Source organism: Phoenix dactylifera, chromosome 1 (genome assembly GCF_009389715.1).
Source record: "Phoenix dactylifera cultivar Barhee BC4 chromosome 1, palm_55x_up_171113_PBpolish2nd_filt_p, whole genome shotgun sequence".
Taxonomy (NCBI): domain Eukaryota; kingdom Viridiplantae; phylum Streptophyta; class Magnoliopsida; order Arecales; family Arecaceae; genus Phoenix; species Phoenix dactylifera.
Genome location: NC_052392.1, coordinates 11,878,909 through 11,896,743, shown reverse-complemented (window position 1 = coordinate 11,896,743; position 17,835 = coordinate 11,878,909). Strand labels below are relative to the sequence as shown.

General features: G+C 35.9%; 1 protein-coding gene and 1 long non-coding RNA gene across 4 annotated transcripts; one reads left to right on the top strand and one right to left on the bottom strand.

Moving 5' to 3' along the window:
• Positions 1 to 481: 481 nt before the first annotated feature.
• Positions 482 to 7,426, bottom strand: LOC120110824. Of its 3 annotated transcripts, none has more exons than XR_005511948.1 (3): positions 6,949 to 7,426; positions 783 to 4,986; positions 482 to 687 (listed from the first exon to the last, which is right to left on the bottom strand). It is a non-coding gene; the product is annotated as an uncharacterized LOC120110824 (long non-coding RNA). The 3 variants fall into 3 exon arrangements; XR_005511950.1 differs by having other exon boundaries at positions 783 to 2,629; positions 4,719 to 7,425; XR_005511949.1 differs by having other exon boundaries at positions 783 to 1,065; positions 2,258 to 7,411.
• A 2,536-nt stretch (positions 7,427 to 9,962) lies between these two features.
• On the top strand, positions 9,963 to 16,107 carry LOC103710657 (protein PHR1-LIKE 2-like). Its single transcript, XM_008796494.4, has 6 exons — positions 9,963 to 10,387; positions 12,707 to 12,783; positions 12,945 to 12,999; positions 14,211 to 14,280; positions 14,468 to 14,537; positions 15,557 to 16,107. Exons 1-6 carry the CDS (start codon positions 10,225 to 10,227, stop codon positions 15,866 to 15,868), a joined length of 747 nt encoding a protein of 248 aa, XP_008794716.1. The 5' UTR covers positions 9,963 to 10,224; the 3' UTR covers positions 15,869 to 16,107.
• The last annotated feature ends 1,728 nt before the right edge of the window (positions 16,108 to 17,835 follow it).

Sequence of the window (17,835 nt, the reverse complement as noted above, 5' to 3'; positions counted from 1 at the left end):
GGGCCGCGAGGTTGATGATAAAAAAAAAACAATAGATTGATTTTGGAAGGTATGAAAAAGGATTAAAATTTTTTCTTCTAAAATGTGGTTCAAGAGATGCATACAAAAATTGAAAAGAAAAATACTTTTTCTTACGGAAGGGAGTGACGGCTAGGGTTCTTGGCTCTAGCAGATTTTTAGGTTTATAAAGGGACAAACTATGTAATTATGTTATTTTAATATGGGTATTTTTGTCAAAAATACAGCTTTCCGAAAAAGCTGAAACAGCTTCCTCCCAAAAGCTCCAAATTGGAGCTTCCTCCCGAAAGCTGTTTTCAGCTTCCCGCAAAAGCTGAAACAGCTTTTCGAAAAATTTACCAAACACAGTTTTTCATTTAAAAGTACTTTTGGAGGGCCAGAAAGTGCTTTCTGGCCCTCCAAAAGCTCCCCCAAACAGGGCCTAGGAAGTATCTGAACAAACCACAACTATATTGTAGAGGCAATAGATAATTAGGAAGTATATGAACATAGAGGACCCATCTTGTTGTTTGACACCATGCATGAAGAGAGTAGCTATAATTCTTTACAGGGATGTGTATTGCATAACACTTTGGATAACCATTTCTTTCCAAGACAGATGTAGAATGTACACTGGAAAACCTACAAGCAAGTCATATGCCCCATGTCCAGCTCCACAGGAAATGATTTCTGAGACAAATGAACCACCACCATGGTTACAGAGGTCAGCAGAGAATCTTACAATCTTTAGTTAGGCCAGAAATATTGCCCACTAAAAGGATCACCTTTTTCCCAAGCATTCAGATGGGCATGGTTCGTCGGCGTGAAGGAAATTCTGGCAAATCAACTCCTGCTTGAATGCGTAGCTCTACAACTGCTGGGAAATGAGTCTTGTGCTTGATGCGCCGCCCAAAGGGGACATACAGGTGGTATGATTCAATGGGGATAAGAGCATCATTGATGGAACCTCAAAACCAACAGTGGAGGTTCCTGCACTGCTCACTTCCAGTGCCTCTGCAGTCCTGAATCCGGTGGCCAATGGGACCAACGTGGACTGCAGAACATTTGCTGAGAAGGATCATCTGAGATCGGTTAACAGTGCGTAAAAAAAAAAAAAAAAAAACTCCAAGTCTTTCCAGGTGCATGTGCATAATGGTTATGGAAAAAGGAAGGTTATTAGCTAACCAAGTTGGACAATTCAAGGATTTTATGTTTTCACATTAACTATAATTCTCAGTCTCCTAGCTTTTGACTATTCTAAGTTAAACCTAAATCTTGTGAAGAGAATAGTGTTTAGCATCAAATTGCAACAAGTGCTGATGCATCATGCATTCGTTGAAATAATTCTGTTGATTACATGCATATAAATATTATGTAACTGTTACAAATAAGCAAGTTGATTTTTTAGAACAAAAAATCCACGAAAAGATATAATTTTCAACTTAAAAACAGGAAAATCAGATTTTTATGATATATCTAAATATCATTCAGAAGGATGTTCTTCTATTCCACGCATATTTAATTTCACAATATATCAGGAGGCATCAAGTTCAATCTAATATGAATAAAAGAAAGGAATCTAAAAATACAGATACTCTTCGAGAAAAGAACTACTTCAACATGAAGAGTTTGTAGGGGCTCTCAACAAAAGTCAAAAAATTACCCTACTGAATGAATGATGTATATTTTGGCAATCTCTTAAATTTCAATGAAAAAGTGATTTTGCAGATTAGTCTGTAACATATTAATTATTATCTTTTCATATTTATATAAAAATTCTTGTAAAGTTATCCATTTGTATAACTCTATCATTCTGCTAGTTTTCGTCGGCCAAACCCTGGTTAAGGTTAACTAGGGTTATAGAAGGATAAAATGCTCAGATTAACATTGAATGAGGCTCTAGATTCAGCCTCTTCTCAATCACTTTGCCCTCTTCCCGATCACGACTTGGCTGCTAAAGGACCAACAGTAAAGGAGACGGGTTAAGGAATCGATTAAGTGTGAGTGCTAGGGACAAAAATATCCAAAAGATATGAATTTGACACCCTCAGAGAATATAAGCAATTAGTTCCAAGATTTCAAGGATTAAAATATAAATACAGAAAAATCATGGACTAATACACAACTACGGTAGATTTCAAGGATTAATCTGAAAAATATCCCAAAAAAATGAGACTATAGGGAGAGGAATAAATATAAAAGATTTCATAGTCTTCAGGAGACAAATAAATAAACATATCACATATTATCTGTGACTTACCTACAACCATAAACTGTAACAACATTCAGAAGCTGGGAAAGGCCTTGGATCAGCCCTTTCCAATGTTCCAGTACCTCATAAGCAACAGGAACAAGATCAGGTACCAGTAACACATTCTTTGGGGGGCTCAAGAGGCTTCTCTATACCCATTTCAGCCAGTTTTTTATCCTGTCCAGAAGCCTGTATGATTTTTTTTATTGGGATAGAGAAAGACTTTTTTTTATTCTTTGGCAGTATGGGTGGGAATTCAACATTTTGAGGATGTCAATAATATTTCTTGAATGTACTAGAAGAATGACAGGGTTCCTGAGTATTACAAGCAAAAATTCTTGATGCTGTCTGTCTAACATGTTGAAGAGGCTAATATCCAAACTGCAAAATGAGAGAGGAAAAAAAAACTTCAAAAGTGAGATTACAACCATGTTCAAATATTTCTCGAAGAGCTCTTAACTATTCCAAGGAAGCAACACAATAAACCATTGAATAAATTCTGATTTAACTACTTACTCCCAAAGTTGATGTGAAATTAGATTGCATAGGCAGAATATAACATTTTTTATGTTTAATTTGCATAACAGTATTGAGATATGGTTTTATCATGTCTTATATTTCCTATCACGGTCATCAGTATACTTTTCAGGCGGCTTGCTGTGAATCATCATGCTAACATGTATCCTCTCTTTTCACACAATAAATACATCAATCCAACCTGAAAAGGCACATTTGAATTGGTGGAGGTATGGAAATAGATGGGCCCAGGAATACATATATCCCAAAATGAAATATTTCACATGAATCTTTTTGTCCCATATCACCTAGCACTCTCTTAATACATTTGGGATGAGCCTTTTAAGTATTTCTTTCATACTCAGTACAAACCTAAAATTGAAACTCTAACCATGTATTTTCTCTTCCAAACTTCTATTCTCTATGAGGACAGGCCCTCCGTTTTAACAATCCTAGTCTAACCAAACATATGCAGTATCATAACAAAAGACCAAATATTTAAAGTTGAAGGGCCAGATATTCCTCCCTAAGTTAGGGGCTTTGTCTAAGTAGCAGTTTTAATACTTCAAGAAAATAACAGATCATACTCAAAGGAGCTTATGAAGTAAAGCTCTAATATTGACCCTGTACTCTTGTATCCTGTTTGGAAAGCTAATCAGCTTATACTTCAATATTCCCAACATGAGCGGGATGGAGTGAACAGATGAGGAAATAGAGGCAAAGGATGAACAGGTCTGATTGGTTGAGGTCATCCATAAATATCTAAATCTCAAGATTGTCGAACAACCAGAAATCACCTTTTTAGATGAATTCTGGCATCTCCAATAAGTTGAGACTTAAGATTGATGAAGCACTAGCCCCCATAAATTCCTCCCATTGGTAATGAATTCCGGATAATATTTAATAAATAATATTATTGAAGAGAATATAAAGGCAGAAGTAAGAATAGAATTGGATGTAGGAGTTGATCTGGATTTTTCATTGCATTGACATCAAAGTTGAGGCTGAAAGCTCTAGACACAAAGGGTGTCCATTTTGGTTTCTCAGGAGAATTATGAATAATCTAAACATGTTCATTCACCATCAAAGCAAACTCACAGAATTTTGCTCTTTAATAACCACAAGACTATATGACAAGATCCTACGTACTATCGAACAGTTTTTTTTTTTTTTTGAATTTCTGTTCAACCTCTGCATCATGGCAAACAGAATCAACGTCTGCAAATCAAAATCCACCCATCCCAGTTTAGTTTGATCCACCCTTATAAAACACCTCATGCATCATATGGGAGTACCAGTGGATATCATCAGAGAATATAAGGCTGCATATGCATAGCCTAGAAAGATGTTGTACTGTTTCTAAATATGGGCAGGACCCTGAACTTCTAATTCATTTCACTAAAGATAACCTGGTTCAAACAGGTGTGATCCAATTCTGCAAGATCCATACTCAAACAATCAAAGTTTGGGTTTTAGTTTGGATCCATGCTCGATCCATGGGTTCAAACTTAAGGTTCAGATTGGGGGCCCAAATCTTTTAAACCATGTTAAAACAGAGAGGCACTATACAGACAGGAAAATTTAAAAGGAAAAGAAATTTAAGTCAACATTATTATAAAAATTAAAAAAGGGCTCTCTTGTGTGAACAAAAGAGTAACACTAACTACTCATATAACAACATAAACAGAGTCTCAATTCTCAAACTGAAACAATCATATTCCCAGATTTTCAAGGATTTTTGAAGCCAATTAAGAAAAAGACTATATAATTGCAAGGAAAAGGTTAAAATGAAACATTCAAACACTCATGAGCTATAGGCCTCTTTATCTCCAGAAAATTCAAGCAAATGCCTGAAAGAAAGGAAGAAATGATGAAAGTTTAGACAAAATAAATGAAGGGAAATTTTGATTTAAAGAATAGGCACAAAAGAAGTAAAGGAAGCAGAGTGGCTAACTCTTCTGAGGGAGAATATCTGTGACAATGGCAAAACCCATATAAATGGATTCCGTAGCTCAAGAGAAAACCACCGTGGAATTCAAGCACTGGTATTCAGTAAATAAAATGAAGATGAGCTCCGTAAGGCCCCAAAAAGGATCAGATAAAACTTTCAATCTGATCTAGACCAGACTGAAATACTCATCCAACCAAGCCAGTCTCCTGATTTGATTCAAATTCAATACTCTGAACTTGATCAGACACAAAGAGGATTTAAGTGATTTTACCTGCAAAGGGGAGAGGTAATAAAATAGCTTTAGAATTAAACTCAGTATTTTTTCCAGAACCTGTTTGGTACATGAATTGCATGCGAACATGGAGTAAACATGTGAGTATGTCACAAAAAGATCAAAAATAGGTTGTTATATAATTTATATGTGCATAACAAGCAAATTGAGATTTGAATCAATTACTGTTAAATATTTGACCATTTTTCCTCAAATTTTGGTAGCTCAAACCCAATGCTTAATATAAACCAAAGCAAAATTTGTACGCCAGATATGGTGCTTATGCACACTAAAAAATTATAACATAGTATCTCAGTAACTCAAGTTGAAGAGTCACATCCTTTCAAATCCTGTACACAAAACCTTTCCAGTTCATTGGATAGACAAATTTCAAGTCATCTGCCTATAAAAAATGCTCTGATTGACAGAACAGATATTATGAGAAGTTGCTGATACATGCAAAAGGAATAAGAACCATCTTACTCTATCCCATATAATAGATATTATAATGAAGTTAAGATCCTGTAGTAGTGATGTAACTAACTAGGAATTAATTACAAAGTTTGCCATCTCGGTACTGAACCCCATGCCAGTGCCACACTAGCACTGTGTCGGTATGATATGGAGTCCTTTCGGTGTATCGAGTATCGTTACGCCACCTATACCGGATATCGGTATGGCGAATCATGACTGATTAGAAGTTAGTAACTAACCAATGCTTCTAACTTTGTTCTAACATGCACAGGTTGCATTTTGCGACTGTTTAAAACATGCAAACAACTCAATATAATAGCTAATTGTAAGCTATGATGGTTTACATGTTTTTTTTCTGATAAGTGATGGTTTACTTGTTTAAGCAAACAAAGATGGGTACGCCTAGAAGATTCATATATAAAAAACTATGATGGAATTGATTTTTAAGAGAAGGAAGAAGGGTAGGCATAAAAGACTCATATACAAAGAACATTTTTGTGAATTAACATTTCCTGATTTATCTAATGCTGCTGAAGAAAGATGTGCAATTCGTTATGTGAGTATAAGGTGTATCCACATTATATACATGGTTTCAGGACATAATAATGTAGCTATGCCCTGGAATACAAAACATATGGAAGGACATTGAACTTGGTAATCAACACCATTCATTGTGCCACACTTGAAATGCCCAAAAATATAATTTTAAAAAATCTATGAGGTTTTGGAGATCAGTTACTGTGTCAACTGACTGCTATACGGACAATTTTTCATAACATGACAAATAGTCTATTTTATTCCCTGGTTCAAAACTATCCAAACCATTTGATTCTTGGTTTACATGTGCTTTAAGATACATAGAACGCAACGAATAGTTAAAATCATTGATGTGGATGGCATCTGTGTCGGTGGTGGCATGTTAGGCTTTTGTGTAGTTTAGGAAAAACTATATTAAAAAAGAGAAACATTTCTAGCCTTTGTTAGGTTGGGGCTGAATTGGTCGATACGGAGGCCTAATTTGTATTGATTTCAGTTCCATCCTTCAGGCTGGCTTATTGAAAGTTTTGGATTTGCTTGTACATAAGCTTATTTGCAATAACACCATTGTTCAGTTTGGACTTTCGAAGTATCGGTATGTAGCAAAATAATGATGATTTTAATCATAGATCACATCGTTTCCTTGACGGTTCCGTGCATATGCGTGTATATATATATACACATTCATATGAAAGGAAGGCCAGGCATTTCTTCAAACAGAATAAAGGCAAAACACTACACGTTAGAATTGTAAATTAATCAAAGATAGAATAATGAAGACCAGAAGTAAATCAAATAACCGCTCTCATAGACATTTATTTTAACCATAAGCAAGCTCGTTGCTGTTCTAAAGCAAAAAGGTGATCGCAATCCTTGAAAAATTAGGACGACCAAGAAACTGAACGGGGAGAGAGAGTGTGTGTGCGCGAGGTGTTGGAAGGAGAGACGAACACAAGCCGGAGCAGGCGGTGGGAGGTTAGCGCCCGGTGACTTTGTGTAGAGAGGGGGGATTGGAGGCCCATCATTAAAAAATCTCTTTTTTTCTTTCCTCTTTTGTTTTTTTTTTTTTGGTAAATTGGCTCCTCACACTACTTCACTAGCAAGAAGACTACACAAAGTAGAAAAAAAAAAGTCTGTTGGGTCCATAGAAATTCTCCAAAATAATAAGCAGCAAATGAGATGACCCAATCTGCAGCTTAGTTCGCCTTCCGAAGAACATGCTTGCTCTGAATAACACGACCCTCTCGCAGCATCCGTGCCTAGCGGGTGCTCTGCCTCCTCCCGCCCCTCCTCCCGTAATCAAAAATCTTTTCCTTTATTGCGAGTCGGTTTCCTCCTTATAGGTTGGATCGGCTAGATTTGTCGAAATCAAGAGTTTAGGTAGTTAGACTCCAACGAGGAGTGAAGGCTGAAGACTCGAAAAGAGTCGACCTCATAAAGAGAACCGCTATGCGGCCCAAACCTCTTGTCAAATTTGTTCTCGTTGCACGAGGGATTGGTGCAATTCATGGTGGCAGTGTTATTCGTGGTAAAGTCTTTGGTAAGGTGTATGCTTGCTCTAAAAGTTTACACGACTTATTTCCAATTTAAGAGGGCAGGAGGAGATAGCTGCAATTCAAATGAGTTTGTACCTTTCATAAGTGGGTTAGAGTAGTTGCATCTTTCACGGGAAAGAATAATTGATCTTCTTTCACTATGCGAATCATTAAATCACATTTTTGCACAGCTTTTAAAGCATGACATCAACTTTGTGATCTATTCTGCAAATAGAAGAAAGAGATTAGAGTGAGCAAATCACGATCCAATGGTTTACATCATGAAAGAAGACCAAATATTCTTTCGTGTGAAAGATATAACCTAGCCCCTTGATGGGCATGGCACCATGTTGGATAGGGAAGAAGTTTGGTAATTATTTTGATCATTGTAGTTTTGCAGAATTTTCAGAGTAAAGCTTCATTATTTCTTTTTTAATAATCCTCTACAATTGTTAGGTTTACTGGAGGAACAACAAAATGTTAAACCTAGAACTATTTGATGGTGTGCAAAGCAAGCATAAGTGCTTGTTTGAAAAATACGTTTTTGACACCATACTGTTTTTGGATAAGATGCATGTGCATTTGTAAATAAGAAGTTTGTGGGATTGACCAATAATTTGTCTATAATGGTTGGTATTTTCTAGAAGAAAAGGTTTTGATCAGCCATGTTGATTATATGAACACGAGATGAATTGATGAGATGTATCAAATTGATTGTAAGGTTTGATAAAGCCACACTATAATTGTAAGTGTTCTCTTATGAAATTGTTGTTGTCCGATATAAAATTATAGTTCATCCATGTTTATTTGGATAGAAGGATCGAGATTATGTTATGATAAAATATTTACCAACAATGGTCAATAATAAAAAAGAAAAGAACATTGTTATTCATCAAGATCATCATTAATTGGAGTGAAAAAAATAGAAAATCCAACTACTAACACAGTTTTTTTTTGAAAAAAATATTATATTATTTGGATTTATTGATGTGCAATGCAAATGAACATAATAACCGTTGCAATATTTACAATAGTTGTTAATTTAAACCTTGCTCGGATATTGGCATTACCATTTCGCTAGCATCTTTTTTGTTTAGAACCATTAGAAATTATGGAGAAAGTGAAGCTCAAAAAATGGTTATTATCTCTATTATCTACAAGGATGTCATGATAGTGATAGAAGCATCATGATGTTATATGGCAAGATTTTGTAATTGGTTGTTGTGAGGAGGATTTGTAAAACATTTGTAAGACACATGGCTTAGTTCTACAAAGACTAACATGGAAAACAAGAAGCCACCTCCTTGACCACCCATATCAATTTTGTACACCAGCATCATGTTTGTTTGCCTAAAAGATTATTTTTTGATTTGTATCAGATGTATACGTGTGATGAGTGCAGGTGGAGGGTAGCCTAAAGGCCACGCAGCCTTGTGGGGGTCTTATCCCATATAAGAGTTCGAGTTTCGCTCATAAAATCCTTCTAACAAAGAGAAAAAGAAGAAGCTCTCTTGCGTTGCACTGAAAAACTATAGTATTTTTTGAGTAGAGTTAGCTGCATGTAAAATAATGCAAAAGGTTTTGCATTATGTCATTAAGTAGATGCTTCTAAGTATCATAAATCAACTGTATATCATGGGAAAAGCCAAGTAAAAGATGAACCTTGAAGATGCTTGCAGTGCATTGAAACAACATACAACTGTGGCTGAATTTTTGCTGGATTTTAAAATTTTCAAGTCATATTACGCGCAATTCACTAGGGTGGAAGTATTTTGATTGTAGTCGATGTGATACAATTTTGTGATCTTAGACAATTTTTTTACAAACAAGCAACAAATGAAAATTCCATTGCCAATGGTCATCCTATGCCATGTAGTTATGTCCACTCATCTCAAGTCTTTATCTTACATTTCAATCAATGGCAACATATATATGCCTTCAATCATGCCCACATAAAGGCCACAAAAATTCGCATTCCACACATCACTTAAATAAAGCATGGCATCAATTAGGGAATCATGTAATCGATTATTGATTTCCCATCTGCTACAACTTAATAGTCAACATAACAATCAAGCATTCAGAAGAAAGGATACTCACACAGCATTCATGCACTGCAAAAGAGTTTTTTCATGTACATATATATAAATTTTTAAGTACTAAGCAAGCTCACTCACACAATCAACATTATATAGAGTTAGGACAAAAATAAAAAGAAAAACAACTATATAAAGGAAGCCAAAGGTTCTCTCACATGGCTACTCCACCCTGTAATCTTCCAGAAACTAAGACTTCTCCCATTGGCTCCCTCAAATCTCCATCACCCATTGATATCCAATAAAAAAACACCAACAAGAAGCCTAAAAAAATCCCAACTTTCTTCCACTTGTCCCAGACCCAAAAAGGGCCAAATCTCGCCTCACACCAAAGCCACGGAGACAAACAACCACCAGCCGTGCTAAGAGCCGGGAGTCCACCCCCGACCTTCCCCTTTTTCCTCTCTCTTTCTGCGCTAAACTGCCTGCGGATGAGCTGAGGTGCAAGAGAATAGAAAAACCCACAGGGTTCTCCCCCTGTGCCCAAGGGGGTTTTCTCTTCCCCTTCCCCTGTTGCTGTTGTTTCTTTATTATTGATTGATCTCCTCTAGGTTCGCTGCCTTTTGGGCAAAAGGCCTCCTTTTCCTCGAAAGGAGATGTTCTCTGGGGTGCTTCACCGCCCGGAAGCTTCGATTTCACAGGAGGAGGCCCACGGCCCGAGGCTTGTCCTCACGGCGGACCCTAAGCCCCGGCTCCGATGGACGGCCGACCTCCACGAGCGGTTCGTCGACGCCGTCACCCAGCTCGGAGGGCCAGAAAGTTTGTGCCTTTTCCCTTTTTCTCTCTCTCCTCCAAAGTTCTTCTTTCTCGCTTACGGTCTTGGTAGCAAATTGGAATGCGCAATTTTTTAAGAAGGATTCTTCTGTATTCTGTGATTTGTTGGTATGTCTCCTATCCTCGTGTTTTTTTTTTCCGTTAAATTTGTCGGTTTTTTTTTCTCTTCCTTCCTCTCTAGAATTTGTTTTTCCCCCCCTACTGAATATCTCAGAGATCATAGAAATTTGCTGCCTTGCGAGGTATGTCCATCTTTTTATTGTGATTTTGTTCGGTGATCTTGTTGTTTTGTTTCCTTAAAGTTCGCATCTTTGGATTTTTAAGGGGTTTTTAGGCACCTGGTTTTTCTGTATCTGCTGTTATTTTAGTTGGGTTTCTATTCTCATTCATTGTTTGCTCATATTGTTTTACATTGAGCAGCAAATTTGGAGTATTCTGGTGATAGTTTTTGTGTTCAACTGGTGATTTGCTGATTTTTAGTTTGGATATATCTATTATTTTCTCCTTCCACTGTTACTGTTTGTCTGCCGAATTCCACTTCTCTAGGCTTTGGATTGAGTGCCGAGATAAATTTCAGATGTTGCCATCCAAAATGTTTCGATTGGGGGCTTAGATGCTACCTGCTAGATTTGGGTCCTTTGTTTGTGCCCTTGTACTCCTTTATTTTACGTGGAAATTCATTGGTTGATAACTGCAGCGTATCTCTACTGATATTCTTTTCATCCTTTATTTGTAGTGTAACATCAATTAATGGTGATTAACAACTTCCATTTATTGCATATTACAATATTGTCTATGTAAGTTTGGTATTTCCTAACAATCTTCTGGGGGACATTTATGGGTTTTGTCTTTCTGTGTCGAAAGAGAGTTGGTCAAATCCACTTAATTTCATGATCAAGTTCGTAACTGCTGCTTTGATAAAATTATGGTCTTTTTTCATTTTATTTTTTGTGCACTTTTGACGGCACATCAATGAATACATATCATAGTTGCTCCATCAAGATCTCTTGTTCAACTTAGCAGATGATGGCAGTGTTGCATCCCACACCCTACCCCACAACCAATAAATATTACTTTTTCCATCGCACCCATTGGACCTGGTAATTTTAGCATTCATGCTCTATGCTTATTATAAAAAATGGTTTTTCTTTACAAAACTTGAATCCTCCGGCAATGTCATCTGAGTTTTATAAAGAGGGGTGGTGTAACTAGAAAATGCATCAGGGGGCATCAGTTAACAGGGCAAGTTATATGGTTGTTATCAAAGTCGTGCACCAATTTTGGTTTTCTATATACCTCATAGTCTATTCCATCTTGAGATTTCTTCAAATTTGTGCTAATCAGCTTGCAGGTTATTTGTATTTCAAGTCACAACTTATGTTATGAATTATGCTAGTTTAATGATAGCTATTTTACTTTATAGTTCAGTGCTTGTTTATTATTGTCTTCCTAGCTTGGATGTTACTAGGCAGTTTACATGACAATCTTCTGATGCAATCAACATTGTTAGTTGGAAGAAAGACAGATGTCTTGATACCACTTGTAGGTTATACTTCTACAGTTTACTTTGACTTTGAAAATTAATGTTCTCAAGAATTCTATGCTTTCATGGTAACCATACCTCAATTACAGAAAGTCATGGTGTCTGTTATTTTATATCATAGGGGCACCAGATTTAGTATGTGTGCTAGTTTCTTAGTAATATTCTATCTTGTGTCATATATTGTACTTTTTGCATTTTTTTATGCTTTATTGGCACTGTCTTGTTTGCATTACTGCATCCAGTGTTGCATACTACTTTAGACCCTTCTACCATATTGATAGATGTTATAAGCTATTACTATGGTTGTTCCTTAAATTTAATAAAAAATGACAGTCAAAATTGGTTCCACGCTGATAGTTTTTGCTTATTTCTCTTAATGCTTACTCCTTTAATGCTGTCCGCTGGTAAAATTACACATGTTAGTTGATCTGTGATTTGTGGTCTAATGCAACATCTTCCAAGCAAAGAGTCATTCTCTGTCAGATGATTTTGGGAATGACTATATGATTGAAACATTCATCTTTATATTCCTCTTTTTGCATTGTATGTATGAGACCATATGGTAAACATCCATTGTCTTCCTCCAGCCAAAAAAAAAAAGAAAAAGAAACTGTCATCTTCTATGCATGAAAATTGAATGCCAAATGGAAGATTCTTTCAATCATTCTGAAAAGCTTATTTAACTTTTAGGATCTGAGTTTTCTGATATGACTATAGCTCTATGTATTATTATATGGTTGAACGCATTATTGCTTATGCAGAAGCAACACCAAAGACTATCATGCGAACAATGGGTGTGAAGGGGCTGACTCTTTTCCACCTGAAGAGTCATCTTCAGGTATTTTTGTAATCATTTAACATCTCAGTTTTCCAAAGCTTTTTTTTTTCAGCCTAATAGGTGAATTTTTTGTCTTTCTGTAATTAACTTGCAGTTACAGGTAAGTGTAGTCCTACTGCTATACAGAAGTGCTTACTTTTTTCATTTTTAACGTTTGGCAGAAATACAGATTAGGCAAGCAGTCTGGCAAAGAAATGACTGATCAATCCAAAGATGGTAGGTTTTTAAGTTTTTTCCTTTTCCTTCCTTTCCAATTCATGTTTGTCAATATGTTCTCCTTTGTACCAGTTTGTTGCATCCTGATTATCATCATCATCATTATCATCATCATCATCATCATCATCATCATTATTTTAACTGACAAGATGTTAGGGACATATTTTCTAGTAAACTTAATGAGCAACATGAGTTAACTTAAACATCCTTTTGCTATGTGCAGATACCTTAGATGTCTTCAAATGCAGTCAAACTGATTTTGAGCTTGATTAAGTTTTAGTTCAAGCTAGTATATCTGTTATAAATCGAATAATGTGGGAATTCTGAGCTTTTTACTGGCCTAAGGACAAGGCCGAGGTCAGATGAGTGCATAAAAATGTTTGAGGTCACCAAGCTGCCATCAAGGTTGTAACTATGAGAGCTGGAGGGTATGCCAGTCACTAGACAGCATGGTATATGTCATGCCATGCTGAACCCAAAAGAGAGAAAAAAAAAAAGAGGTTTAGGAACCCTTTTCTTAACTTGGAAACATTAAAAGAGTCAAATATTTGCTATGCCCACATTGGCCTAGTGTTGCTTATGGTGTCTCAAGAATCAGCATCACTGGCACTTGAAACCAGGGCCGCCATTCAGGTTGCTATAAAAGACCTTCGCATCTAAAGCATTTTGCATCATGCCTGCCTATATTGTGGAGAGAAGGTGATGCAACAGACAGGCAGATGTAGCTTATTTTTCAGGACTACATGGATGGCACACTGGATCTATGAAATTTTTACATTGGGAGCTTAGCCTTTACTCCTCTTCAATATTAATAGGAAACAAACTATCTCCTTTAATCAAGGTCAACTGTTTCAAACAATTTTTAGTTCTGCTGGTTACTTGGCTTGATTAAGCATTCCAGCTAAACTGGGACCCTACAGCTGTGCCTTTCAAATAAAAAAGAATAAATTGTCAATATCTTTCCTTTCATTGCTTGTAATTTGGACCAGGGTCATAAACTGCTGCTAATTGCAGCAGAATGCAATTGTTCAATTATCATTTCTTAGTGAAATTACTATACTGTAGTATGGCCAAGACCTTTATACTTTAGCATCAAATCCACTTTAGAAGATACATATTTGCTCTTTCATTTTTACATGTCAAAAGAAACTACTAGGTTATGCTGAGCCTTGATCTAACATGTTCTTATGCTCTGGATCTCAAAATTTCAGCTTCCTACCCTTTAGAAAACCCAAGCAGCAGTGGTTTGTCTCCGAGATTGCCTACTCCTGATGTGAATGAGTAAGATCACACTTTCAAATAATCTTTTTCTGAAATATTATGCTTCATAAAAATGTTGCAACAGAAGAAGTTTGTTTAAATGTTTGTTAAGTGTTGATCATGGATAAATGGTGTGAAGAGTTGCATAATGCATGAATTCATTGTAAAGCGCCAAAACACATACACTTAATTTTTTTGCTGCTTGTAGGGGTCAGGAAGTCAAAGAGGCACTAAGAGCACAAATGGAAGTACAACGAAGACTGCATGAACAAGTCGAGGTAACTCCTTTTCTTTTCTTTTGCTCGGTAATTCTTTTTCTTCTTTGCTTCTGTACCTTTAAATGTTCTCTGCATCACCTCTTAACTATCATCAGAAACTGTTGGAGTGACATTCTATTTAATCCTACAACTATTTTGTAAGCCCTTTTTCCCTCTCAAAAGTGTTACTGGTTTCCATAAAAAATTCTCTTATGGTGGGGTTTCCATATTACTAAGTTTGAGCTGTTATGAGCTGACCTAAAGCAGACTAAAGGGATCTGGAACCACATATTTCATTCGTAGGATATTTAAATGACATTTGACAAATCTACTGCTTTCAGCCTACGGTATTACTATATTCTTCTTCTTCTGCAGCTTTTTTTTGGTAAAGACAGTATTATTATGTTCATTGAAATTCATATCAACTTATCAAACTGTTTGTGTTGTTCTCTGTTGAGACATATGTATTCACAGTTTAAAGGACTAAAAATTTATATAGTCCTCTTTCAATTGTTTGTGTAGTTACTCTGTATATTTTGGTCCATGATGTGTTCTTATGCATCTTGCTTGCTTAAGTATCAAGCCTGATTTCTCCTATCTGAATTCTTTCCATTTCATTGGGGCTTGACATGAACTTTAGAAGACGTCGCCCATATTGTCACTAATCATCTAATAGAAGCAAACTACCTTGGGCTGGTTGCACAAGATATAACTGATTATTTTTTTTCTTAATAGTGAAGATTAATCTTTGCAGGAGTTACATTATGAGATAAGGTCCAACAATTAGAAACTCGGCTGGATAATCGTAATCCAACAATAAGACTACCAGTTCCCAACCCGAATATCAGTCTTCTTTTCAAAATTTAGTATTAGCTATAAGTGTTATATGATAAGAAATCAACCAGCTTTTTAGTTAATTCTGCCAACTGAATCCCTAATACTTGGTTCATCTTAACCTGATATACCTATGTGCACAGTTTCTTATGAGCCCTGATTATTTAAGCAGAATGTACTAAAGGTTTGCTTCGCTGCTTGACCAGGTGCAGAAGCATGTGCAGATCCGAATGGAAGCCTACCATAAATACATCGATTCGTTGCTAGAGAAGGCATGCAAGATAGCCTCAGAGCAAATTGCATCAAGTGGCTTCAACGGAACCGGGCATGACCTTCCAGACCTGGCAACTGGGGTCATGTGCTCCCCATCCGACCCACTGAGCCCCTCAGTGTTTCATCAGTTATCTCTGGGTGCAATTAGTTTGCACAGCCCTGGGGGCAAGACTTCCCCCTCTTCGGCTATTGAAGGACAGTCCTTTTACCCGAAGGCCCCTGAGCTAAAACGCAAGTTATGCTGAACCCTCACTAAAAAGATTAAAGACAACGGCATTGTTTCCTCTAATCTTGTAGGCAAACCTTACCTTAACTTTCAGGGACAAGCAAGCCAGGCCAATGACTGAAGTCGAGCAAAATGTTTGTCTTCTTGTAAGGATGACTTAAAACATTCTCACGTGGGACTCCTAATGTCTTTTCACCAAAAAGGTTCCATCTTATTTCTCTTTGGTTCTTCTGCCTTCAATGTTATATCTTCTTTGCAGGAGAAGCAGGCTTTGATGCTCTACCGAATACTTTTAGCTGTTATGATATCAATCGCCTGATTTTTTGGAGTTTTCCGCTTAGCTAAAGATGAAATGAATGAACTTGTTTTGCCTAGCGTAAGACAGAAAGGTATCAAACTTTCAAGCTATAGACTTGAGAATATAGGTGCCTCTATCATTGATTAGGTGTCTCTGTTGGAAGTATGTATGGGAGTTTATTTCTAACAGGTGTGATGTCCATTTCATGTGCTTAAAAAAAACAATCATCATCTTTTAAAACCAAACATCATGACAAAACGTTTGTTACTGTATCTATTCAAAAGATGATGAGATCTTATTCCATGGATGTTTTATGAAGTTCCTACTAAGGTCGAGCATGGCATGATGATCATGGTCTTTGGAGAATCTTTCTTATCAGCCCTTGAAATATATGCTGGCACATTTTTTCAGGTGAGGTTTATTGGTGAGGCTTTCAGAAAGTACACATAATTTGTGGTTACCCTGAAACTGGTAAAGCAACTGATTCTGGAATCTCGACCATGCAATTCATTTGGCAAAGGAGCTGATCTCGGACTATGCTTGTTCTAGTGCAATTCAGCTGAGGTATCATGGGTTCTGCAGATGATGCGAAGATATTAATGCTGTGTTTGATTCTCAAGAATTGAAAAGAATAGGAATGGAAATTAAAACAAATTGGAAATGAAAGGCAAGGAATCAAAAATTGTGATTTCCATTCCATTGTTTGAAACAAAGGAATGCATTAAAAAAAAGATGAATTGAATTCCAATATTCAATTTGTCTAGCTACTCATTAGAATGTAACCAATTTTATATCATTCTACAAAATAGTCATTAATTAAGCAATAGAACTAAGTTTATAATAGATATTGGTATGATTCTTTTGAGGGGCATTTAATTTATAATAATTGTACTCTTTGCTTTATATTTTTATTTTAAATGCATATATTTTATTTTATGTATATTTTTCTACTCTAATTACTTGTTTTATTTACATTTAGTATTTATCAAATATATTTTATCATTTTATTTGATATTATTTAATGGTTTTATAATTCTATATTGTCATTTTTAATGTACACTGTAGAATTCTCTTTATGTCAAATATTACAACACATGCTATATATTATTATCGCTTTTTTTAACAAATAATATTTTAATTAAATATTTTATCAATTTATGTATTTTATTTTATATCGTAATTATTGATTATTAGTTCAGGTCAGAAATATTATTTCTTCCTGTTTATACCATAAATATAACTAGTTAGTTTATCATCAAAAATATCATTTATTCATATTTTTGTAGGAATGATCGTTTCTTCCATGTAAGTGTAGAATCATTGTTCCTTTATAAGGAATATGATTCCAAAGGGAATACGATTCCACCCTTCATTGGATGGGCCAAAATTGAAATCTCCATTTCATTCTAGTGCTCATTTTAGTGAACTGATCATGGCATTTGGTTGCTAACACCAGACAAATGTGGTAGGCATTTGTAATCCATCAAAGATTGGTCATATTTGCTCAAGTCCTAGCATGATTTGGTCCCCTTGGACGTTCAATTATGGGTACATTTTGAGTTTATTTTTTCCCTTGGATATGACTTCCTATGTCGATCATTTTGAAATAATCTGTCTTATTTCGAGCATTTTCAGATTCGAACGTAGGATTACTCTGCAATGGAAGGAAATTTATTCTTGATGTGAAT

Coding starts and splice junctions, on each gene's coding strand:
- LOC103710657 (XM_008796494.4), top strand. CDS start 10,225: ATGTTCTCTGGGGTGCTTCACCGCCCGGAAGCTTCGATTTCACAGGAG. Junction 10,388..12,706: donor CCAGCTCGGAGGGCCAGAAA/GTTTGTGCCTTT, acceptor TTGCTTATGCAG/AAGCAACACCAAAGACTATC. Junction 12,784..12,944: donor ACCTGAAGAGTCATCTTCAG/GTATTTTTGTAA, acceptor AACGTTTGGCAG/AAATACAGATTAGGCAAGCA.